We start from the raw sequence: 25,832 nt of genomic DNA, 5'->3' as shown, positions 1-25,832 counted from the left end.
CTGGACCGGTCACAATTTCCGGACCGGGTCAAAATTTACGCCCCCGCCATACATTAGTACGGCAGGTTCGTCAATAATGCCCGCGTGGTTCTCTGCGTGACGGTTCTTCCAAAACACGCCACCTGGGCCGGTCAAAACTTCGGGACCGGGTCAAAATTTACGGCCCTGCCATACATTAGTACGGCGGGTTCGTCAATAATGCCCGCGTGGTTCTCTGCTTGACGGTTCTTCCAAAACACGCCACCTGGACCGGTCAAAATTTCCGGACCAAGTCCAAATTTACTCCCCCGCCATACATTAGTACGGCGGGTTCGTCAATAATGCCCGGGTGGTTCTCTGCGTGACGGTTCTTCCAAAACACGCCACCTGGGCCGGTCAAAATTTTTAGACCGGGTCAAAATTTACGGCCCTGCCATCCTTTAGTACGGCATGTTCGTCAATAATGCCTGAGTGGTCCTCTGTGTGACGGTTCTTCCAAAACACGCCACCTAGGCCGGTCAAAATTTTCAGTTCGAGTCAAAATTTACGGCCCTGCCATATTTTAGTGCGGCGGGTTCGTTAATAATGCCCGGATGGTTCTCTGCGTGACGGTTCTTCCAAAACACGCCACCTAGGCCGGTCAAAATTTTTGGACCAGGTCAAATTTACGGCCCTGCCATACTTTAGTACGGCGGGTTCGTTAATAATGCCCGGTGGTTCTCTGCGTGACGGTTCTTTAAAACACGCCACCTGGACCGGTCACAATTTCCGGACCGGGTCAAATTTACGCCCCCGCCATACATTAGTACGGCAGGTTCGTCAATAATGCCCGCGTGGTTCTCTGCGTGACGGTTCTTCCAAAACACGCCACCTGGGCCGGTCAAAACTTCGGGACCGGGTCAAAATTTACGGCCCTGCCATACATTAGTACGGCGGGTTCGTCAATAATGCCCGGGTGGTTCTCTGCGTGACGGTTCTTCCAAAACACGCCACCTGGGCCGGTCAAAACTTCGGGACCGGGTCAAAATTTACGGCCCTGCCATACATTAGTACGGCGGGTTCGTCAATAATGCCCGGATGGTTCTCTGCTTGACGGTTCTTCCAAAACACCCCACCTGGACCGGTCAAATTTCCGGACCGGGTCAAAATTTACGGACCTGCCATACTTTAGTACGGCGGGTTCGTCAGTAATGCCCGGGTGGTTCTCTGCTTGACGGTTCTTCCAAAATACGCCACCTGGGCCGGTCAAAACTTTGGGACCGGGTCAGGGTTTACGCCCCCGCCATACATTCGTACGGCGGGTTCGTCAATAATGCCCGGTGGTTCTCCGTGTGACGGTTCTTCCAAAACACGCCACCTGGGCCGGTCAAAATTTTAGACCGAGTCAAAATTTACGGCCCTGCCAGGTTCTTCCACAACACGCCACCTGGGCCGGTCAATCTTTTCGGACCGGGTCAAAATTTACGGCCCTGCCATACATTAGTACATTAGTAAGGCGGGTTCGTCAATAATGCCCGGGTATTTCTCTGCGTGACGGTTCTTTTAAAACACGCCACCTGGGCCGTTCAAAACTTTGGGACCGGGTCAAAATTTACGGCCCTGCCATATTTTAGTACGGCGGGTTCGTCAATAATGCCCGGGTGGTTCTCTGCGTAATGGTTCTTCCAAAACACGCCACCTGGACCGGTCAAAATTTCCGGACCAAGTCCAAATTTACGCCCCCGCCATACATTAGTACGGCGGGTTCGTCAATAATGCCCGGGTGGTTCTCTGCGTGACGGTTCTTCCAAAACACGCCACCTAGGCCGGTCAAAATTTTTGGACCGGGTCAAAATTTACGGCCCTGCCATACTTTAGTACGGCGGGTTCGTTAATAATGCCCGGGTGGTTCTCTGCGTGACGGTTCTTTAAAACACGCCACCTGGACCGGTCACAATTTCCGGACTGGTCAGAATTTACGCCCCGCCATACATTAGTACGGCAGGTTCGTCAATAATGCCCGCGTGGTTCTCTGCGTGACGGTTCTTCCAAAACACGCCACCTGGGCCGGTCAAAACTTCGGGACCGGGTCAAAATTTACGGCCCTGCCATACATTAGTACGGCGGGTTCGTCAATAATGCCCGGGTGGTTCTCTGCGTGACGGTTCTTCCAAAACACGCCACCTAGGCCGGTCAAAATTTTTGGACCGGGTCAAAATTTACGGCCCTGCCATACTTTAGTACGGCGGGTTCGTTAATAATGCCCGGGTGGTTCTCTGCGTGACGGTTCTTTTAAAACACGCCACCTGGACCGGTCACAATTTCCGGACCGGGTCAAAATTTACGCCCCCGCCATACATTAGTACGGCAGGTTCGTCAATAATGCCCGCGTGGTTCTCTGCGTGACGGTTCTTCCAAAACACGCCACCTGGGCCGGTCAAAACTTCGGGACCGGGTCAAAATTTACGGCCCTGCCATACATTAGTACGGCGGGTTCGTCAATAATGCCCGCGTGGTTCTCTGCGTGACGGTTCTTCCAAAACACGCCACCTGGACCGGTCAAAATTTCCGGACCAAGTCCAAATTTACTCCCCCGCCATACATTAGTACGGCGGGTTCGTCAATAATGCCCGGGTGGTTCTCTGCGTGACGGTTCTTCCAAAACACGCCACCTGGGCCGGTCAAAATTTTTAGACCGGGTCAAATTTACGGCCCTGCCATCCTTTAGTACGGCATGTTCGTCAATAATGCCTGAGTGGTCCTCTGTGTGACGGTTCTTCCAAAACACGCCACCTAGGCCGGTCAAAATTTTCAGTTCGAGTCAAAATTTACGGCCCTGCCATATTTTAGTGCGGCGGGTTCGTTAATAATGCCCGGATGGTTCTCTGCGTGACGGTTCTTCCAAAACACGCCACCTAGGCCGGTCAAAATTTTTGGACCGGGTCAAAATTTACGGCCCTGCCATACTTTAGTACGGCGGGTTCGTTAATAATGCCCGGGTGGTTCTCTGCGTGACGGTTCTTTTAAAACACGCCACCTGGACCGGTCACAATTTCCGGACCGGGTCAAAATTTACGCCCCCGCCATACATTAGTACGGCAGGTTCGTCAATAATGCCCGCGTGGTTCTCTGCGTGACGGTTCTTCCAAAACACGCCACCTGGGCCGGTCAAAACTTCGGGACCGGGTCAAAATTTACGGCCCTGCCATACATTAGTACGGCGGGTTCGTCAATAATGCCCGGGTGGTTCTCTGCGTGACGGTTCTTCCAAAACACGCCACCTGGGCCGGTCAAAACTTCGGGACCGGGTCAAAATTTACGGCCCTGCCATACATTAGTACGGCGGGTTCGTCAATAATGCCCGGATGGTTCTCTGCTTGACGGTTCTTCCAAAACACCCCACCTGGACCGGTCAAAATTTCCGGACCGGGTCAAAATTTACGGACCTGCCATACTTTAGTACGGCGGGTTCGTCAGTAATGCCCGGGTGGTTCTCTGCTTGACGGTTCTTCCAAAATACGCCACCTGGGCCGGTCAAAACTTTGGGACCGGGTCAAAATTTACGCCCCCGCCATACATTCGTACGGCGGGTTCGTCAATAATGCCCGGGTGGTTCTCCGTGTGACGGTTCTTCCAAAACACGCCACCTGGGCCGGTCAAAAATTTTAGACCGAGTCAAAATTTACGGCCCTGCCAGGTTCTTCCACAACACGCCACCTGGGCCGGTCAAACTTTTCGGACCGGGTCAAAATTTACGGCCCTGCCATACATTAGTACATTAGTAAGGCGGGTTCGTCAATAATGCCCGGGTATTTCTCTGCGTGACGGTTCTTTTAAAACACGCCACCTGGGCCGTTCAAAACTTTGGGACCGGGTCAAAATTTACGGCCCTGCCATATTTTAGTACGGCGGGTTCGTCAATAATGCCCGGGTGGTTCTCTGCGTAATGGTTCTTCCAAAACACGCCACCTGGACCGGTCAAAATTTCCGGACCAGATAATTTACGCCCCCGCCATACATTAGTACGGCGGGTTCGTCAATAATGCCCGGTGGTTCTCTGCGTGACGGTTCTTCCAAAACACGCCACCTAGGCCGGTCAAAATTTTGGACCGGGTCAAAATTTACGGCCCTGCCATACTTTAGTACGGCGGGTTCGTTAATAATGCCCGGTGGTTCTCTGCGTGACGGTTCTTTTAAAACACGCCACCTGGACCGGTCACAATTTCCGGACCGGGTCAAAATTTACGCCCCCGCCATACATTAGTACGGCAGGTTCGTCAATAATGCCCGCGTGGTTCTCTGCGTGACGGTTCTTCCAAAACACGCCACCTGGGCCGGTCAAAACTTCGGGACCGGGTCAAAATTTACGGCCCTGCCATACATTAGTACGGCGGGTTCGTCAATAATGCCCGGGTGGTTCTCTGCGTGACGGTTCTTCCAAAACACGCCACCTAGGCCGGTCAAAATTTTTGGACCGGGTCAAAATTTACGGCCCTGCCATACTTTAGTACGGCGGGTTCGTTAATAATGCCCGGGTGGTTCTCTGCGTAATGGTTCTTCCAAAACACGCCACCTGGACCGGTCAAAATTTCCGGACCAAGTCCAAATTTACGCCCCCGCCATACATTAGTACGGCGGGTTCGTCAATAATGCCCGGGTGGTTCTCTGCGTGACGGTTCTTCCAAAACACGCCACCTGGGCCGGTCAAAATTTTTAGACCGGGTCAAAATTTACGGCCCTGCCATCCTTTAGTACGGCATGTTCGTCAATAATGCCTGAGTGGTCCTCTGTGTGACGGTTCTTCCAAAACACGCCACCTAGGCCGGTCAGAATTTTCAGTTCGAGTCAAAATTTACGGCCCTGCCATATTTTAGGGCGGCGGGTTCGTTAATAATGCCCGGGTGGTTCTCTGCGTGACGGTTCTTCCAAAACACGCCACCTAGGCCGGTCAAAATTTTTGGACCGGGTCAAAATTTACGGCCCTGCCATACTTTAGTACGGCGGGTTCGTTAATAATGCCCGGGTGGTTCTCTGCGTGACGGTTCTTTAAAACACGCCACCTGGACCGGTCACAATTTCCGGACCGGGTCAGAATTTACGCCCCGCCATACATTAGTACGGCAGGTTCGTCAATAATGCCCGCGTGGTTCTCTGCGTGACGGTTCTTCCAAAACACGCCACCTGGGCCGGTCAAAACTTCGGGACCGGGTCAAATTTACGGCCCTGCCATACATTAGTACGGCGGGTTCGTCAATAATGCCCGGTGGTTCTCTGCGTGACGGTTCTTCCAAAACACGCCACCTAGGCCGGTCAAAATTTTGGACCGGGTCAAAATTACGGCCCTGCCATACTTTAGTACGGCGGGTTCGTTAATAATGCCCGGGTGGTTCTCTGCGTAATGGTTCTTCCAAAACACGCCACCTGGACCGGTCAAAATTTCCGGACCAAGTCCAATTTACGCCCCGCCATACATTAGTACGGCGGGTTCGTCAATAATGCCCGGGTGGTTCTCTGCGTGACGGTTCTTCCAAAACACGCCACCTGGGCCGGTCAAAATTTTTAGACCGGGTCAAAATTTACGGCCCTGCCATCCTTTAGTACGGCATGTTCGTCAATAATGCCTGAGTGGTCCTCTGTGTGACGGTTCTTCCAAAACACGCCACCTAGGCCGGTCAGAATTTTCAGTTCGAGTCAAAATTTACGGCCCTGCCATATTTTAGGGCGGCGGGTTCGTTAATAATGCCCGGATGGTTCTCTGCGTGACGGTTCTTCCAAAACACGCCACCTAGGCCGGTCAAAATTTTGGACCGGGTCAAATTTACGGCCCTGCCATACTTTAGTACGGCGGGTTCGTTAATAATGCCCGGTGGTTCTCTGCGTGACGGTTCTTTTAAAACACGCCACCTGGACCGGTCACAATTTCCGGACCGGGTCAAAATTTACGCCCCCGCCATACATTAGTACGGCAGGTTCGTCAATAATGCCCGCGTGGTTTTCTGCGTGACGGTTCTTCCAAAACACGCCACCTGGGCCGGTCAAAACTTCGGGACTGGGTCAAAATTTACGGCCCTGCCATACATTAGTACGGCGGGTTCGTCAATAATGCCCGGGTGGTTCTCTGCGTGACGGTTCTTCCAAACACGCCACCTGGGCCGGTCAAAACTTCGGGACCGGGTCAAAATTTACGGCCCTGCCATACATTAGTACGGCGGGTTCGTCAATAATGCCCGGATGGTTCTCTGCTTGACGGTTCTTCCAAAACACCCCACCTGGACCGGTCAAAATTTCCGGACCGGGTCAAAATTTACGGACCTGCCATACTTTAGTACGGCGGGTTCGTCAGTAATGCCCGGGTGGTTCTCTGCTTGACGGTTCTTCCAAAATACGCCACCTGGGCCGGTCAAAACTTTGGGACCGGGTCAAAATTTACGCCCCCGCCATACATTCGTACGGCGGGTTCGTCAATAATGCCCGGGTGGTTCTCCGTGTGACGGTTCTTCCAAAACACGCCACCTGGGCCGGTCAAAATTTTAGACCGAGTCAAAATTTACGGCCCTGCCAGGTTCTTCCAAACACGCCACCTGGGCCGGTCAAACTTTTCGGACCGGGTCAAAATTTACGGCCCTGCCATACATTAGTACATTAGTAAGGCGGGTTCGTCAATAATGCCCGGGTAGTTCTCTGCGTGACGGTTCTTCCAAAACACGCCACCTGGACTGGTCACAATTTCCGGACCGGGTCAAAATTTACGGCCCTGCCATCCTTTAGTACGGCGGGTTCGTCAATAATGCCCGGGTGGTCCACTGCGTGACGGTTCTTCCAAAACACGCCACCTGGGCCGGTCAAAATTTTTAGACCGAGTCAAAATTTACGGCCCTGCCATACTTTAGTACGGCGGGTTCGTTAATAATGCCCGGGTGGTTCTCTGCGTGACGGTTCTTCCAAAACACGCCACCTGGACCGATCACAATTTCCGGACCGGGTCAAAATTTACGCCCCCGCCATACATTAGTACGGCGGGTTCGTCAATAATGCCCGGGTATTTCTCTGCGTGACGGTTCTTTTAAAACACGCCACCTGGGCCGGTCAAAACTTTGGGACCGGGTCAAAATTTACGGCCCTGCCATACTTTAGTACGGCGGGTTCGTCAATAATGCCCGGGTGGTTCTCTGCGTAATGGTTCTTCCAAAACACGCCACCTGGACCGGTCAAAATTTCCGGACCAAGTCCAAATTTACGCCCCCGCCATACATTAGTACGGCGGGTTCGTCAATAGTGCCCGGGTGGTTCTCTGCGTGACGGTTCTACCAAAACACGCCACCTGGGCCGGTCAAAATTTTTAGACCGGGTCAAAATTTACGGCCCTGCCATCCTTTAGTACGGCATGTTCGTCAATAATGCCTGAGTGGTCCTCTGTGTGACGGTTCTTCCAAAACACGCCACCTAGGCCGGTCAAAATTTTTAGTTCGAGTCAAAATTTACGGCCCTGCCATATTTTAGTGCGGCGGGTTCGTTAATAATGCCCGGATGGTTCTCTGCGTGACGGTTCTTTCAAAACACGCCACCTGGGCCGGTCAAAATTTTTGGACGTGGTCAAAATTTACGGCCCTGCCATACATTAGTACGGCGGGTTCGTCAATAATGCCCGGGTGGTTCTCCGTGTGACGGTTCTTCCAAAACACGCCACCTGGGCCGGTCAAAAATTTTAGACCGAGTCAAAATTTACGGCCCTGCCAGGTTCTTCCAAAACACGCCACCTGGGCCGGTCAAACTTTTCGGACCGGGTCAAAATTTACGGCCCTGCCATACATTAGTACATTAGTAAGGCGGGTTCGTCAATAATGCCCGGGTAGTTCTCTGCGTGACGGTTCTTCCAAAACACGCCACCTGGACTGGTCACAATTTCCGGACCGGGTCAAAATTTACGGCCCTGCCATCCTTTAGTACGGCGGGTTCGTCAATAATGCCCGGGTGGTCCACTGCGTGACGGTTCTTCCAAAACACGCCACCTGGGCCGGTCAAAATTTTTAGACCGAGTCAAAATTTACGGCCCTGCCATACTTTAGTACGGCGGGTTCGTTAATAATGCCCGGGTGGTTCTCTGCGTGACGGTTCTTCCAAAACACGGCACCTGGACCGATCACAATTTCCGGACCGGGTCAAAATTTACGGCCCTGCCATACTTTAGTACGGCGGGTTCGTCAGTAATGCCCGGGTGGTTCTCTGCTTGACGGTTCTTCCAAAATACGCCACCTGGGCCGGTCAAAACTTTGGGACCGGGTCAAAATTTACGGCCCTGCCATACATTAGTACATTAGTACGGCGGGTTCGTCAATAATGCCCGGATGGTTCTCTGCTTGACGGTTCTTCCAAAACACCCCACCTGGACCGGTGAAAATTTCCGGACCGGGTCAAAATTTACGCCCCCGCCATACATTCGTACGGCGGGTTCGTCAATAATGCCCGGGTGGTTCTCCGTGTGACGGTTCTTCCAAAACACTACGCCTGGGCCGGTAAGTACTGATAAATTTTGTTGTACCTTCTCAATTGTTTCAGCGGGGGGCTGCGCCCCCCGCACCCCCTGCTTATTGGGGCTCCGCCCCAAACCCCGGCCAGGGGCTTCGCCCCTGGACCCCGGGGACCCAGCTCTTCGCGTGACGCACTACAACTTAAAAACGCTCGCTCGCTCGCTTGATTACTGCACTTTAACCTTTCTAAACACGATGCTGGGTAAACATTAGTTTTAACAGCTCCACAGAATAAAGGGCCGCCCGATGGAATTTGGCGACGGCTTCACGCTTTAAGGAGTGCGTGTAGATTTTGTAACCAGTTCCTTGAGGACATGCAGGAGCTGCGATAATGTGATCACGGAAGTTTGCGGACAGTTGGCTGTCATCAGACAACAGTTGTTCGATGATGACAACTAATCGTCCGGATATTTCCGTAGCCACATTATCGATCCATCGTTGCGGTACGACGGGTACGTGGCATACGTTCCCTCCAAATAACTGGACAAACCTTTCCGCAAAACGTTTAAGTATAGTATGTATACCGGTTACAAAACCGGTAACACCGGACCGACAAATGCCCATTCTTCGCCGCTTTCGATATCGTCATTAGTCCAGATCTAGAGGTACCAGATCTTCACCAGGACGGATGGATGGTAAAATTTGCATTTAGAAGGCCTTGGTGGAGTGTGCATTTGCTTTTGGCCAGTGTTATTATAGTGAGAGTCAAACCGAAAAGTCCGAACAGCTGATTCGAATCGTTATTGAAATTATTGTTTTTTCGAGACAACGTCGTGTCGAAAAATTTTCGTACGAACTGATCGAATACTCTATAAGAATATGACAGAGTTTGCTTCTGACTTCTCGTTTTGGTACGACGATCGCGCCGCTTCGCAGCAAAGTCAAAGCAGAACAAAAATTCTTCCTGCATTGCAGCGTTACGTCATTTGATTATATCAGCTCCGTGACCTCCGTCACAAAATACTCCGGTTTTACCATCATTATAAATAAAATTCTAAGCGTCAAACTTATTAATCTCATCAATGTGCTTCCGGTTAGCGAACAAATGATGTTGACGATGATTTTATCTTCAACGGGTAGTTCTTAGTTCGTGCCCAGCGTCTCCGAATAAATAAACAAAAGCAGCAATTTCTTCAAATTAAGTTAGGAAGCTTCGTTTGAAATTAAAGGTATATCTAAATTTATACAGAAAGAACGCGTAGCGGGGGATTTTGGTTGCAGCTGTAGCGTACGTAAGGCGTACACCGTGAGTTTGCTGAGTGTCGCCAACGGCGGTTTAATTTCCGTCCACTCATCCAGTCTCACATGGGGATACTGATTACCAGCACGGGGATCCATTCTTTGGAATTCCTGTAATATCTAGAAGCAAATGGCACGCGGTTAGTATAGAATAATGTGAAGGAATAAAGAATCGGGGGATGTGTAGTTGGGTGCGCGGTTTCAGCGTAAAGAGAACTTCGGCGTCCATCGTAATAAAGACTGCAGTAATTATCTGACGGCAGTAACTTGTAATTTTTTACGTGGCTCTGTGCTTCGAAAATAGTTGGTAGCCGTATGGGTATATCCAAATGTTCGTTTATGAGTTACAATTTGACGGAAGGGTCCAAGTTTTTCAGGCGACGGTAAAACCATGCCTGTGACTATTACATGTATCCTTACAATGGGAATTGCGCCACTTCTGTTGCGGTCGTCAGCATCGCTCCATTGATCACGAAGCACAGACGTTGCATCTGTTTGCAAGCATTCCTCCATCCAGTTCGAGAGCGACTGGACCTGCGAGGCCTTCAGCGAGGGACAACTGCTTTCTAGCAAATTCCACCAATCCTCAATGGTCAAGCCTCGACCACGGATGCGGCCATCGCGAATTCTCAATCGCAGAATACACCGCGTGAATTCCGGTTTATAATCTTCGCACGCTGGAAAGCACGGCTTACTGTACGAGTAGAACAAGTCGATCATGTGGATATCCTTGATAAGCAGAGTATGGCATACAGCGGCCAGTACGGACAGGCTGAGGCATGCCGTCATCACAAAATCTCGGCGACCCGATGTGGTCCGCGGACGACTGGGCGCCGACCAGTTCCATGCGACCCCGCTCAGTATCAGCGTCTCTGCGCACCGATGACCGCCTCTCTCCATGATTTGGCGGAGTAATGGCCCGGATAAGATGGTCGTGTCGGATGGAGAACGCGAAGCACTACAGCCAGCAAATATAATTATGGGTCGCCAGCAGGCATGCAGGCAAGCTATGTTTGAATAGCGATGACTAGGATCGTCTGTCGACCCGGTGAAAAGGAGGAACCGTTGAAGGGGAGATGACGTCAGAAGGCTGTTCCAACCGCTGTACACAGAGCGAAGCCGGCTTTGTGCAGTGGTCTCTATACAAATAAATACTTCCATCATAACTTCAGCCGGAAGGTTCTGGATTTTGACACGAGACAAGAGCAACTGCTTTCCATTATTCTGGGCGTCTTGTTGCGGCGATCGCGAATTATTCGGAAGGTTCAGCTTGCGCCAGGATTGTATCTGCCAAAATATTGTAAGTGCAAAATAATTACAAAACCAATATTGCATCCTGCGTTCGGTATATAATCACAAGACCGTCTGTGGGCTTCCACGGCGTCCATGCTCCATGATTTCAAATACCAAAAAGCTCTTAAACACATACTGAATCTGTGTACCATAATACTCAGAAAAATAGGACATTGCAAAAGCATCGCCCAGTCCCCTCTCAGTTTCGAATGTTCGTACATAACAACAAATTTTGCGCGAGACACTTCGAGACATATGGAAGGGAAGTGACCCTGTACATGCCTACATGGTACCAAATACGTGAGCATCGAAACGTCGCCGTTACATTTGCGGTGTACAAATACTGTTTCACGTCGGGTAGTGAGCCAGGTTTTTCGTTTCCGTGGACAAACCAGTACCATTAGTCAATCGTATCTCTGGTATCATAAATTAAAGCATGTTTAACTTACTGTATTCCGCATCCCAAGCATTCGCAATTTAAAGCGCAGCTCGGTCTTTTCGAAAGGGGAAGCAACGGGGCGGGTTGTGGAAACCGGTGAACGAACACGCTCCTTTGGGAGGACAAAAAGGTTTGAGGTACCGTTAAGGTAAGCTGTAACCATGACAAAACAGCATGCATCGGCAAATCCTGTGAAGTTCAGCATAATCATCATGCCGGGGTGCCATTTCCACGGTTCGTCCACATTCAGACGCAGGAACGCTTCCACCGGGTATTCATCTTCAGGGCCCATGACTAAACCTTGGTGCCAATTGCCAAATTATGTGTACTTATTTATTTTTTTGTAACAGTTATTACATAGAGGCTTCATGCAATCGGAGCCAGATAACTGCAAATTTTGCAATGACATTAGAAAACAAGCTCGAACGATCATAGCTGCTATGTTTAGTAAACTGGGCGGTTTTCCAAATTCCGTGGCAGGAAATTTATACAAAGTATCAAAGCAGTAAGCACACGCTGCTTCAGGAAGCTTGGCTCTACAGGGTGTAGCTTACCAGTGAAACGACTGTTGGGACGACGGAAACGTTCTCCGGCGTGGCGCCAGTGGCAAATATCAAAGCGTGCATCAAACGGAATGCATTTGATCATCGGTATGCGCGGGGATCCAAAATCCACAAGAAATCCAGGATTCTGTGAAATCTGACGCACACCGACAGCTGTTCCGTAATGCCACAGCCCATACTCCATTTGGACATGCACGGCAAATCGCTCCGAATTGCGATTCATTTTAGTCGAATCAGTGGCCTCATACTAATTCTTCTAAACAGCATCAATAAAGGGCTCAGCTACCACAAATTTTATTTACAGACTACAGATAAAAAAATTTCACCCCATCCGCACATCAGAAAGCTGAAATGAGAATTCGATGAGAAGACGAAAGACATGTATTACGGATTAAACGTCACTGTTTCAAAATAAACGCCAATTGTATTCAGTGCTTTACGCTAAGCCAGGATGCCAGTAAAGGTGTTTTGCAGTAATATGCGCAACTACGAGTACAAGCGTAGAGATATAATCAGACATTCGATGATACCCAAATCATGTGCGCTAGTGCCGGCAGGCATGCGGACCGGTTTATGGTCTGCATATTGTCAGTGACTCACAGTTTTAATGCGAATGTGCGCAGAATCAGCACAGCGATTACGGGTAGAGGTAACAGTGGTTCTGATAGATGTTTCTCATTGAAGCAGCTAATATGCTTGTAAGTTATAAGTTATACGTAGTGCGATATTAGAAAATATGTAAATACCAGAATGCAAGAATTTAAACCCTTGAAACAACCTTTATCAGCATAAGCCAGTTAGTTACCTTAACCCCAAGCCATTTAAACCCTTGAAACTTCATACTTCTACTCAGCAAACTTAATAATTTATTGAAACATAAGGAGTTGAAGAGTGATTTCAAATGTGCAGCAGTCGCTTTGTTCGCACCATACATGAAAGTAAGATGTCTCTCTTTATTGGGCAAAAGCCATCAATACTGTAAAACAAAAAGTGCGTTCGCGAAATACTACACAAAATGATTTAAAATTAAACGTTAAAACCACAACCAAAATCGTTTAGGTCTGTCAGTCTTTTCAGGACGCATACCGAAAGTGCCCAAAACAGCAGCATTTCCTTTCACAACAGCTAGACTTAATCTCTGCTTCAAAAAATGCAATAGAACGAGACTCCCTTGTCAGGTCGCGAATCTTTCTGCCAACGAAACGAACAAGTTCCGCAAATTCCGAACCAGAAGTGCCAAAGGTCTCGACCGTCATGGGATAAAAGAGATATTCCATTCTTTCCACAAAGGCGTATTCACGACGTTTAATGTCTTCGGCCAAATGTGCAACACTACCGGATGCACTCGCGCTTGCCCGCACATGCCATACGGCTACCGCGTCCCAGCATGTAGCGTCTCAAACGAGCGCTTTGCCATCACGTACAGGCACGAGAGTCACACCGTCTGGCCGCGTATTATCTTTACCGGACAGTCCCAGTGGCTCGCTTTGACATGGATACCCCGCATGTTCTAAAGCCCGCTTTGTTACGGCGTTGAGTTCGACATTCAGAAGTAAAATTCAGTTTGTACAGCGCTACTGCAGTGTTAGCACTAAGCGAAGTAACATAGCTGCGCAGAACCGCGCAGCTATGTTAGTGTTAACCGATGACTGTTAGTTGTAACGTAATCGTTCTTCGGCTTTTCGTAACTGTTACTTGTATGTATGCGGTTAATTGTAGTTGAACTTACGCTATTAAGTATCCCGCGCGTTCGCAATTCCAGCTGCAGTTTCATCTTCTCACGAAAGCAAGCAACGGGCTTGGTTGAGGACAACGGTGACCGGACACGCTCTTTCGGGAGAACAAACAGTGCCGTGGTACCAGCACCATGAGAAGCCACCATGACGAAATGACATGTGCCGGCAAATGCGATGAAGTTCTCCATGACCATTATGGCGGGATGCCATTTCCAGGGTTTATCCAAATTCAGACGAAGGAATGCTTCCACCGGGAATTCCTCGTCAGGGCCTACGACAAAACCCCGATGCGTAATCGCCACTATGCTATGCAGGACAGCACGAACTGTTTGCCGCTGCGCACGTTATACCGCTGTACTTTGTAGTTGTCACTATGACTGTTACCAACCGAACCGTATGCTTCGTTCATTAGATAACCAGCAAAAGCGCCACAACACTACTGCATAATGCGAACCTACGAGCCGGCCGGCTGTAAGGACGCCATTGCAGAGAAATTCGAAAGCAGCAAGCTCGTGAAATCACAACAGCCGTCTAACTTTAATGCTGGTATTTCGGACTTACCAGCGGAGCGATTGTCTGGGCTCCGGAAATACTGCCTCGATTTGCGCCAGTGGCCTATATCCAAACATCCAAACGGGCATCAAATGGAATCCACTTTTTCATCGGCGTGCCGGTGGATCGAAAATCCACAACAAATCCCGGTGCTTGGTGAATGCGATGTACACCGACAGCTTTTCCGTAGTGCCACAATCCATCCTCCAGTTGGACATGTACAGCAAATCTCGCATATTCGGTTGAATGATTTTCTTTGCAACAATATTCCTTTTTGCGCTTACAGTTGCCATCAGAGGCTTGTGGCAGTGGATAAACTTTAGCCGAACTGCGTGTTTCATAACAGTACTCCTTAACAACATCCATACTCCGCTCAAGCGGGTCGGCTACAACAAATTTCCGACAGATGAATCATTTATGACATCCGGGCGTCACAAAGAAATAAAACGAAATGGCTACGCGCGAGAGTATCGCGCGCGTAGTACTTTGACTACGCGCGAGAGTTTCTCGCGCACAGTCAAATGACTACGCGCGCGAGTTAGCGAAATTAGAAAAATATAATCGATTTATGAATAAACAGTAATGTGTCAAGCAAAATCAATACCATAACAACCAAGGTCAATTGTCCGAATAATTTCTAGGACGTAAAACTGTGTATTATACCGGTACTGTGTATTAGCCGGCATAATTTCGTATTACAGTACTAGCCGGCAGAGTTAAGCTACCTACCGGTGTTCGTAACGGTTATAGCTGTAAATTTTGTACTATTTACTCCTCTGAAATGGACTCCACCCTGCTCAAAACTGGCGACTGCTTTATGTCCTACGAAGCAGCTGTAAAAGCTGTCAAAGACTGGGGAATACTGACTAATCAGGTCTTCGTAAACCCTGGAGGCAATGCCCGGACATCGAAATCTCATCCGCACCATGTAAGTTTCCCGTACAGCTCCGCCCGACTTATCTGCAAGAAGGGAGGCGAATATCGTCCTCACCGGAAGGACGAGCAGATAACCCACAAGTCCATCACAACGACGTTGAAAAGCGGTTGTAAAGCATACGTTCATCTCAAGCTTGTCAACGGCATGATGGAAATTGTGCATCTACCAGCCGCGGAGGATCATAACCATGAGCTCTCAAGCATCGTAGCCCAGCACATCCCGGAAAACAGAAGACTGTCCGCGACGGAAGTTGACACCGTGGAACAGCTCCTTACCAATCGCGTACCGCCCCGGATCATCACGGGCACCATCAACGCGACGCGTCGGTCGACGGGAATGTTCGGGACAGTCATAACAAAGGACATATTCAACCAAGGGACCAAAATTCGCAAGGAAAAACGACAGGGACGTCGGGAGGACGAGATTCTTACCCAGTTCCTGGTTCAACTTCGTCAAAACGATCCAACCGGTACTTACGACGTTTCCGTAGCAGAGGAAGAAAGCAATTCCCTACGTCTCGTTTTCTTACAAACAACAACCATGAAAGAAACCTTTGCTCGTAACCCACAGGTCTGTTCGAATAACACGTTTGAACAACCATCGGTCCATCTTTGTAAAATTTTGCATAGATGTGTGCTTTTCAGGTACTGTTTCTCGACAGCACTTATCGGATTAACATCGAGCACTACACCTTGTACGCCATGCTCGCGCAGGACGAAAACGGATTTGGCCAACCGCGAACACGCTTCCAACGAAACATGGACAAAGATATTGTGCAGCCACTTTTAACGGCGTAAATCACTATGTCTGCGCGCTATACGATTGTATGAAACCTGGCGTCGTACGGATCTACTGCTCAACGGGACAACAGCCAACAGATCTGCTGAAGTTACGGCTGTTTCGATTGTTTTGCTTCCCGGACTCAAATGGACAGGTCGAAATCGAATACGTCCCTGTTTATGGACAGTCGCCAGCAAGCAACAATTGCTTAATTTATGCGTTTGCATTTGCTTATGATTTGATGCTACGGAAAACCATCCAGACTGCGAATTACAGCCCTGACCGAGAATTTCGGGAATGGTTTCGCGAAATCATTGTCACGGGAGTCTTAAAGCCACCGCCAAGAGCTCAGGGACGAAATGCCCGTACTAAGACAGTGATCACCTTTCAAAGCATTCGCGTTTCCGCAAAAGATGCCGAAGCGTTGGAGAAAGCAGTGAAACTGCCGGCTAAGCGGAGAGACACTGTTATTTAAATTCGAATTGTTATTGAGAAATAATATCCGTGACGCTGCTGCATCAAAATTGTAATTTAGTATTGCTGCGTAGATTACTGCTTTGTCTATCCGCATAAAAAGGAACAAAATCTATCGCGCGTAGCTGATTCTGTACAGTTTTTACTACCGGCGAGAGCTCTGGCGCGTAGTCAAACTACTACGCGCAGGAGCTCTCGCGCGTAGACAAATTCTACGCGCGTGAGTACTCTCGCGCGTAGACCTGACCAAAATAAAAGTGGACGCGGCCGTATTTTCGGTAGAAAGCTAAAATATTGTTTTAGTTGTACACATAATCATTAATGATCAGCGGAAAGTAACCGTTATGAAAGAATGAATGTCTGTACCGTTTTGCGCTTTGTCGTTGTCTACTTCTGAGTAAAGCTAAATAAAACTGTACGATTAAACAAAATTAAATGCTACAAGATGTTCGAGCCATGTGCGTTGTAGCCGGCAGCGGTGCAAACATGTAAGCGGTTGATTTTTTTTATTATTAGGCAATGGCCACCAACATAACAAAAAGCGGTTGATTGTTTTTGATGCCTTACGTGCGGGTTCTGCTGCTGGGAAGAATGGCTGTTGCCTGCGGTATCATCAATGGGAAGCGTGCCGGTATATGGGACGTACCAAATTCGTATACCAAATTTGCTTTCGTGCGCCTCTTGCTTTATGGTGTTCTGCAGCCTGCAGCCACGCTGATGTGTATTTATTGGCGTGAAAACAGCTTGGGCGCGCAACATCCGGTACAAGTACTTCTGGTTGGAGAATAACTGATAATTTTCAGATGATCGCTTATTTTGACGATTTGCAGGAATGTCCAAATTTGGATAAGATAATTACATAGGTGCTTTATTGATTTGGCGTGATTATGTGCCCGTGTGCCGTATCGAACTAACACGCATGTGGAGCCATGTTTTGGCTCTCTAAAAACATTAAGTATACGCGCAGGATTACTTAACATTTTTGCGTACCTTGAATGGCTTGAAACCTTCTGTATAGAAATGCAAAATTGTCTATACAGATTATCGGTACAGCTGACCACACTTAAACTAAAGATCATATTATTATTATGGTATTACTTGGCTGATTTCTTTAAAATAATTACATATCATTTAAATATTACACCATAATATGGAATTCGTGAATAGATTTTATGATTTTCAGTTTGCAGTTGCACTATCGTGGGCTGTAATGGTGCGCAAAAGCCAAGGAATAACGTTGGCAGATGCGGTTGTTGATGCCGGACTTTCGGAATTTGCACTGCAATTAATTTTCTTATGTCCAACCGTTCACTTTTCTTATGATCACTTTTCGATAGACCAGTGCTGAATCATACCTGACCGGATTTTTAAACTTATAAACATCATGGTTCTGGCACGCCGTAAAATGTAAGAACTCAGACAGTGGATAGCAAATAAAAGAAAGTTATTGTACCATTTTTATTTTTTTAGTTCTCGAGGCCACCACATGACCTGAGGAGCTTCAAATTAAGACGTCTCCTTATTTTATATCTAATCCCATTTATTTTACTTACGACGTACTTTAAAAGTTTAAACCACGATACTAGCACACACTATGTTTAGACTCAAGCAGGAAGACGGAAAATTAAGCAAAGGTTTCGCATATTCCTCAAAGAAACTTCCAAAACACTTTTCAAAATTATGAAAGCTAATCGCACTGGGTCCACAAACGAAATTCGCGGTGTTCCAGTCGCGCATCGAAAAGGTTCGTTATGTTAGGCCCTGTCACCCTGTGGATGAGGCTTCGTTATGCGTTGCTTGTCATAATCCCGGCAGAACGGTTGAAAAATTTGCAAAAAGTTGACGCGGCTCCTGTGACCATCAACCCATTTACCTTCCTGCAACGCTAACGCCCTGCAAATGCGTTGGCTGAACTTTCGGGGGCAGGTTCAGCCGTACACTAGTCAGCACGGTAAGGACACGAACGTCAGCCTCGTCCAATCGCCGCTGCCGGCTTTTGTTGTCAAGTTGTATGGGCGTGCGCTGCAGTATGAGCCAGCGCGTTCTCACGCCAAGACCGTTTCGTCTTGCCGCTGCCGCAGGTTTCCCATGCGGATCGACAGTCGATGTTTGGCCGATGAAGACGACTCATCGCTGCTTTCTCCAGTTGGCCAGTAGTCGTCTGTTAACCATTTCAGATCTCTGTGCTTATTACATTATTTTCATATTTTAACGCAGTAAACTTCCCTTTAAAGCGCTAGTGTTGCATCTGTTGGGAGTTGGTTGTTGAGTGCGTCGTTGTGAAATCAGTCTGCACCGATTATTATTGCATACAGTGTTTCTGTGAAAGAAAAGTGAGTGAGTACAGTGGGTTTTAGGATTTTTAGGATCTTATTAAGCGTTGAGTATTTGCGAGATGAGAACTCTAGAGCGCCCTCTAATTGCAGGGAATCCGTGCCAGAAAATGTTTCGACCTTTGATTAAGAACCCCGGTACCGCACGATATCGCCGTTACACCAACCGACCATGTGGCATACTGATCGGGCAAACGGGCGTCGGGAAAACCACCTTGAAGAACCGTCTGTGTAACACCAACCATTTGGCTGGTGCATCCGAAGGCAGCGTAACCCAGCAGCTGGTGAAGAACGATGTCAGTGTCGGGACGAATGCCTTCTCCTTGATCGACACACCAGGAACCGACAGCCAAACTCACACGTACAAGCATGCTGTTCTGCTGCGTGCCGGACTGACCGCCACGGACCTGGCCACGCTCTTTATCGTCGTGAAATACGAGAACCGGTACTACAAGATGATCGACAATTATCTGCAAGCGGAACAGCCGGTGGCGAACTTCACCCGGAAAATCGTCATCCTCATCTCGCACATGGACAATGCCGGGGATCCGGGAGCTGAGTTCGCAAAAATCTGCCAGTCGCTCATGGAAGCCAGTCCGAATGTCGCCAACGTGATTTTCTTCTCGGAGCGAAGCAATCCAAATTCTGTTGCTGAGCTACTGTACGCCTGCATGTCCAACATGGAACCGCAGCGGTTGACGATCTCGGACGACGATTTCCATTACAATTTCACGCTGTATCAAGTCCGGATTAACATGCGCAAATCGTTCGAGCAGTATAAGAAGCAAGTGCAGGCCCTGTTGGGCGGTTTTTCGCGACTCCGTGATCGAACCAAAAAGGAGTCCGATGAAGACAAGGACGAGTTGTTCCACGTCATGATTGTGCAGTTCAAGTACGATCTGGATGAACTGTACGACGAGTTTGTGGGGAAGTATGGTACTGACATGGTGGAGATGGAGTACTTCGCTCTGTGCATTGAAATGCAGCGGGAGAATGTCAAGATATGCGATCGGTTCGTCAGCTCCGTCACCCCGCTGATGACGTACAACCTATTCGATAAGACAGATCCACGGAATCTGATTAAGGCGTGCCCCTTCTGTGGTCTGGTGTGGTGGAAGACGGAGGGTTGCGACGGTGAAACCAGGTGCGGTTAGAGTGGCATCGCAGTTTTAGATTCGATTTTTACTTTAAATCAGTTCGCAGTCACGGCGCGCCTTGCACGTGAAGCGGTTTGAAAGAAAAAGAGCGGCTTTTTCGTAAGGTAAATCTTAATAATTAAAATTAACATCTAGGACGAAAAAAATAAGAACCAGAATCGAAAAAATAACGCAAGCTTTTTTTGAATTTTTTATTTAACAAGTTTTGTGAATAATGCATAATTTTTAACGTACGAAATTGTTGAATAAAATTCAGAAAATGCTGAATGTTTGATTTCAAAAATTGCATTTCACTAACGGAACTAAAACTGTTTGATTTTCGTCGCCAGGTGCGGTAGCCGCGTTAGCGCCGCCTTTGACTCGCGACCAAATCGCAGATCCTGGTTTCGGTATGCCTTGGAATGGATCAATGGCGAACTGGTCCACAGCAAGAAGCCAGTGGCCAGGCCTTTCGTCGGACCTGCACAGGCGTCTCAGTGGGCCGATGGAGTTGGATGTGGCCGACCAATTACTTGGAGCGAGTTGCCCAAACTGAAGGATGAAGTTCTGTTCAAAATTTTCGAAGTGAAAACCATGGATGAAGTGAAGAGCATCATGCAGAATGACGGGTACAAGAAAGCCAGAGCTAATTATGTCAGCAGCATCGATACAACCTTCCATTCCTGAATGGCCTCACCTCCGTTTTTCCTTGGTAACCGGGTAACGCGGGATTATGTCAAACTGGTTCAACCGTTCATCGCCATTACTGTACAGATTACTTAGTATGCTCACTATGCTGGTATGTTATGCCGAAAAGTCCTCGAAATCATCGCCTTTCTGCTTTATGAATTTTTCTGTTAGTACGTAATGCGTGTGCAAAAGGAATGGAAGTGTTGTTTTGTCGGATGCACATGCAGACGCCTTAATCCTGTTAATAGCTTGATAAGATTTCCAGTGTACTAAGCGGTTTCTTTGATTTGTAAAACAGCTTTTTTTGCAAGCTCGTTCTGGTATCGCAAGCCCTGAGTGGGCAACCGCTCCGTTGCAATTAAGGACAATGAACTTCATTATTACTTTGTATTATAATCGCTACGGGTAGCGGTTGTGGGCTCTTGCTTTAGGTACTTATTTCTCAAGAAGCACCGTGAGTTCGTGACTGTCTCTTTGCCACCGATCTACAGTACATTAATCTCACTGTAATGCGGAATCATTTTGAATTGCAACTGCGAAATCAAAGCTCCGTCTCCAGCAATACTTTGGCATTTCTCAACAGCCGGTCACTTATACTACGAAGTAGCCATTTTGAATAACCGGCCCCCATGTGGCGCTTGACGAACTGTTGACCCCAGTTGAAATAATGTGCACAGTGGGAGTGACATGCGATTTTATATGAGCTATTACGAGGAATGTTCCTTCACGACAATTCCTCTAGGAAACAGCACTATCTGGTTTGTCTTCCTTTCCCCTGACCATCGCATTCAAAAGGCTCGCTTTGCAGCCCTTTGCACTTAAAGGTCACTTGTAAAAAAATTATGATGAAGTCTGCAAAATGTGTACTCAACTCAGCATTAAACAAGAATCAAGTTAATGTACATATTTACAGAGAAATACGGATATCCGAGAGCTGCTGGCAGCAGCTGTAATGTCCGCCAAGCGTAGAGAGTGAGATTGTTAAGGGTCATCAGCTCCAGCTGAACCGCTGTCCAGTTTTCGAAATCCACTGGACTGAAACGATTACCCGGACGGGGATCCATTTTTTGAAAAAGATGTGAAATCTGAAATGCAAAAAGCCCGATGTAAAGTCTGAATATGCAAGACGTCCGATTCACCCGTGTGAGCTGATAAAATTGAGTAAAATTTAATCTGATTACTTGCACTTTGAAGCAAATGACTTATGGAACAATGACTACGAGTATAGATCGGTTCACATATAACAATCAACATTGAAAGGTTACGAACGAAGCGGGATACGTACTCGTAACTCGCAGATTACGAGTCGTTAGTACTCCTTACGAATTCTCATTATTTTAGTTTTAGTACAAATTCTTACCATGGGAATAGCCTTACGCTGGAAAGTCTGCAGCAGATCTTCATCCGCCAAGTTTTCTTTCCGTTGTGAGCTACAATTAATCAAGTTAGACATCGAAGGAAATTCTTGAGGATCTGCCGATGGACAGCTGTTGTCGATTAAATCCCACCAGTCCTAAATAGAAAGGCTGACCAATCTGGGACCACTGATGCGGCCATAGCGAATGCGCAAAGTCAAAACCGCACTGGGCACAAGCTTGATATACTGTGAATCAGAATGTTTTTTGCAAGTTCTTGTCAATGTAGTGTTTCCTTCGATGCGGATATCTTTCATAATAAAAGTCTCGCACACAGCCCCAAACGAAGCCAACTCCTGATTAGAAGGCCGTCATCAGACCTAGATCCCTTGGCCGTAAACGATACTCTCCAGTCTCTTCATTCAAAATCCGCGTGACATTATTGAGCAGGAAGGCATCTTCACGTGTATGACCACCATTTTTCATTAAATCATATACAAATTGCCCGTTTAAGATTTTTGAGCCGCTCGAATAGCCATGGAGTGTGAAGTTCGAAAATGCAATCGTCGATCTCCAGCATACGTTCAGACATAACGCGCCACAAAAGAGACATAATTTGTCCCAATAACGACCTTTACAGTAACATTTCCGGCCGGGTGAGGACAAAATCAGTAAGCGGTTAAATGGTGCTGACGTAAGAATGAAATTTCAGCCACTGCATACGGAACGAAGAACTGTATGTACCGGCGTTTCTACACAACTAAATACGTACTTTCCTGATAACATCAACCGGCAAATTTTTCATACGGGAGGCCCAGTTAGCACGACAAATACGAGTACTTCGGTGGTATTCTGTAGTCGTTAACTCGTACCATTAAGGTTTCTTCTCGCTTATTCCGCAACTAGCTAACGCGCGCCTAAGCGATCTTCCCGAGTCTAACTTTCGGAAGTCACAACGGTCATGGGACCTGCCGCTGTGTAACGCATCGTTATCCACGCCCGACTCCTGGCTCAGTCAACTCCAGAAGCTGGCCTATGCCTGAATGCCCTGCCCTAGGCGCACGTCGGTAACTTTCTCGACGCTGACACCGTAAAGATATCCGTCGGATTGAGACTGGGCGCAGTAATTTGTGAACCTCACCTCTGTACCAAATGCAACAAGCCGGTCGATGTGTACGGCCACCACGGATTGTCCTGCTCTTTTTCAGCTGGGAGACACGCACGTCACGGCGGCTTAAACAACATCGTTTGTAGAGCGTTAGTGTCAGCAGGCATCCCAGCAAAAGTGGAACCCAGGGGAACTTCCCACACGTCCGACCGGCGTCCAGATGGCTGCACCACCTTCGCCTGGAAACGGGGGATGTGCTTAGCATGGGACGTGACGTGTGTGGTCACTGTTACCAAGTCGCACCTGCGATCAACATCCGCGACCGCGGGATCTGCCGCAACACAAGCCGAAGAGAAGAAAGTTCGTTTCTATGCATATCTTGAGGGTAGATACATCTTCGCACCGTAGGGTAGGCTTTTGAAACGCTTGGGCCATGGGGAAAGTCAGCTACCTTATTAGCGAAAGAAATCGGCAAGCGGCTACAGCAGCACATGGGAGAGCCTCGTTCTCACGAGTTTCTCCGGCAACGACTGTCACTGGAAATCCAGCGAGGCAACGCTGCTAGGGACAATGGAAGGAGCGGCAGCATTAAATGAGATTTTGTTATTATGATTTACTGTTTTTGAAACTGTGATGTTTCCGCAACTTGCTAAATGCTCTATCTGAAAGTACAATAAATCAATTAATGAATGCGTTAATAATTGGGTGTTCTATCAATATCATATCAAAATGTAGATTTAGAGTATAAAACAAAATAATCTCATTACAAAGCTTTTCACATATTCAACTGGCGCAAGTGGAACCTTGTGCAAACTATTACTTGCGGCGTATCGCTTAAAACATCCATTTTTCTCTCGTACTCTGTACAGGCAGAAGATCTTTGGGTTAGACTGAAGATGCAAGCCGAAAATTACAGGATACGTGCGCCCTTACGCAGTGGAACATCCAGAATATTCGCAATTTTCGCTTCAAGTCAGCTTTCTCTTGATGGGAAGCAACAGGCTGAGATGTGGAACACGGTGACGAAAGCGATTACAACGGATGACAAAGAGGACAGTAGTACCGCTATCATCAACGGGAACTTTGACAAATCTCATTTCGAATTCGAAAAAGTCCGTCATGACTCATGACCAGCTTTGCGGGGTGCCAGTTGAACGGTTCATCAAAATTCAGACGAAGGAACGCTTCATCTGGGAACTATCTGCTGTCACGAATACTAAAGAATCGTGACGTTTATTTGAAATTCTGTCATACGCAAATGACAAAACCTGGTGAGTAGTTCTATGTACAGTAACAATACTTGACATAATATTATGTCAAGTACATCTGTATATATAATTTATCTGTATAGTCATTTAATATGCTTACGCCGTGAACCGTGAACATGTCAACATTTTTGCCGGCTACAGAAGTGCAGAGTACCAGTAAAAGAACAACGGTTGCGGATGGAAAGCCAAATCAGTCTCTGCTAGCTCTCACAAATTAATAGAAGTATGAAAATAATAAAACTCTTCTTTCTTCTTTCTTGCCAATCTTCCGGTTATTCGCATATCGTGGCAGTCGAAACTTTAATCTCTCCAAATGGGCCGACTAGCAGGACCAGCATCGCGCCAGTGACGCATAATATCAAAGCGTGCATCCGACGGAATCCCCTTCTTCATCGGCCTGCGTGGAAGCCCAAAGTCCACCATGAATCCAGGAGTGTGTGCAATACGACGCACACAGACAGCTTTTCCATAATGCCACAATCCATCTTCCCTTTGGATATTTTCCCTTAGTGGTCTGACGGGTTTCTTCGCAAATTTCCTCCCCGAAAATCATACTGCGCCTAATTTGTTTTATTACTGTACTTATAAAAACATCCGCTCTGTATATGTACCGATTTGCGATTCATATCACCCAGGCAGCAGAAAGTTAATTTGTTGCAACAACGGCAAGTTAGAACAAGTTCTCCGCTTGAAGGGGTCGGCCTACTTTACCTTTGCCGCCCCTTTGCCTTTGCCTTTTCACTTTACCTTTTTCAAGTTTACGTTTACCTTTGCCTTTGCCGCCGTGAATACCTTTACCGTCTCAATTTAGCGTTGAAAAATGCCGCTCAAAATGCCTTTACCGTTAATTAACCGTTGACAAATAAATTACCGTCGACACTTTGCCGTTTCTAAAACTTCTTGCTTATTTTATACTCATATACTTATCTGATACAAAAAAAAATGCGGAACCAATACCGTTACTATTTCCCGTTACCATCCCAAGATAATTTAAATCATATGTCAGGCGATGATGAGAGTGACGATGAAGGATCAGAACTAAGCCAAATAGGTGTTCAAACGCGGTGGCAACAGTCAAAAGGTGAACTGAAGCTCATTTTATGAAGGACCCAAAGGTGGTGCGAATAGCCAAATTGTGAAGAATTGCAGTATGTATGTTTAATGTTACGTACATTATATAAAATGCGCAAAGTTCAAACGCGGACTTACAACGTTTTTTACCCTTGACATACAGACATCGAACGCAAAACCGCGCCCTTTTACACGTCTTGCATGTATGTATGTACGGGCTAAACTCGACCGCATGCGCATAACTGTTATGACATACAGACTGACATTATGCGTGCAGACATTATGCTACTAAATTGTATCACCACATTTGAATTTCTAAAAATATAACCTGTTGAAAAGTATCAAAGCAAGATGCACTTGAGTATTGCTGCG

General features: G+C 47.6%; 2 protein-coding genes across 2 annotated transcripts; one reads left to right on the top strand and one right to left on the bottom strand.

The window, feature by feature from the left end:
- Positions 1–9,336: 9,336 nt before the first annotated feature.
- Positions 9,337–12,485, bottom strand: LOC129582308 (uncharacterized). Its single transcript, XM_055473809.1, has 4 exons — positions 12,012–12,485; positions 11,468–11,757; positions 10,146–11,012; positions 9,337–9,845 (listed from the first exon to the last, which is right to left on the bottom strand). Exons 1-4 carry the CDS (start codon positions 12,241–12,243, stop codon positions 9,630–9,632), a joined length of 1,605 nt encoding a protein of 534 aa, XP_055329784.1. The 5' UTR covers positions 12,244–12,485; the 3' UTR covers positions 9,337–9,629.
- Positions 12,486–18,692: 6,207 nt separating this feature from the next.
- Positions 18,693–20,809, top strand: LOC129582356 (uncharacterized). Its single transcript, XM_055473870.1, has 3 exons — positions 18,693–18,832; positions 18,926–19,976; positions 20,319–20,809. The coding sequence occupies exons 2-3, from the start codon at positions 18,943–18,945 to the stop codon at positions 20,653–20,655; spliced, it is 1,371 nt and encodes a 456-aa protein (XP_055329845.1). The 5' UTR covers positions 18,693–18,832; positions 18,926–18,942; the 3' UTR covers positions 20,656–20,809.
- Positions 20,810–25,832: the final 5,023 nt, after the last annotated feature.

The sequence above is a fragment of the Paramacrobiotus metropolitanus genome, unplaced genomic scaffold (assembly GCF_019649055.1).
Source record: "Paramacrobiotus metropolitanus isolate TYO unplaced genomic scaffold, Prichtersi_v1.0 Parri_scaffold0000007, whole genome shotgun sequence".
NCBI classification, from domain to species: Eukaryota; Metazoa; Tardigrada; class Eutardigrada; order Parachela; family Macrobiotidae; genus Paramacrobiotus; species Paramacrobiotus metropolitanus.
This window is presented reverse-complemented; position numbering and strand designations above follow the sequence as displayed.

What these genes read in the sequence shown, in the direction of transcription:
- LOC129582308 (XM_055473809.1), bottom strand. Translation starts at nt 12,243, where the DNA reads ATGAATCGCAATTCGGAGCGATTTGCCGTGCATGTCCAAATGGAGTAT. An exon ending in TCCCAACAGTCGTTTCACTG is followed by an intron (nt 11,758 to 12,011) that starts GTAAGCTACACC and finishes ATTGGCACCAAG; the next exon opens with GTTTAGTCATGGGCCCTGAA. An exon ending in GAAGTGGCGCAATTCCCATT is followed by an intron (nt 9,846 to 10,145) that starts GTAAGGATACAT and finishes ATTTGCTTCTAG; the next exon opens with ATATTACAGGAATTCCAAAG.
- LOC129582356 (XM_055473870.1), top strand. Translation starts at nt 18,943, where the DNA reads ATGTTTCGACCTTTGATTAAGAACCCCGGTACCGCACGATATCGCCGT. An exon ending in GGTTGCGACGGTGAAACCAG is followed by an intron (nt 19,977 to 20,318) that starts GTGCGGTTAGAG and finishes TTTCGTCGCCAG; the next exon opens with GTGCGGTAGCCGCGTTAGCG.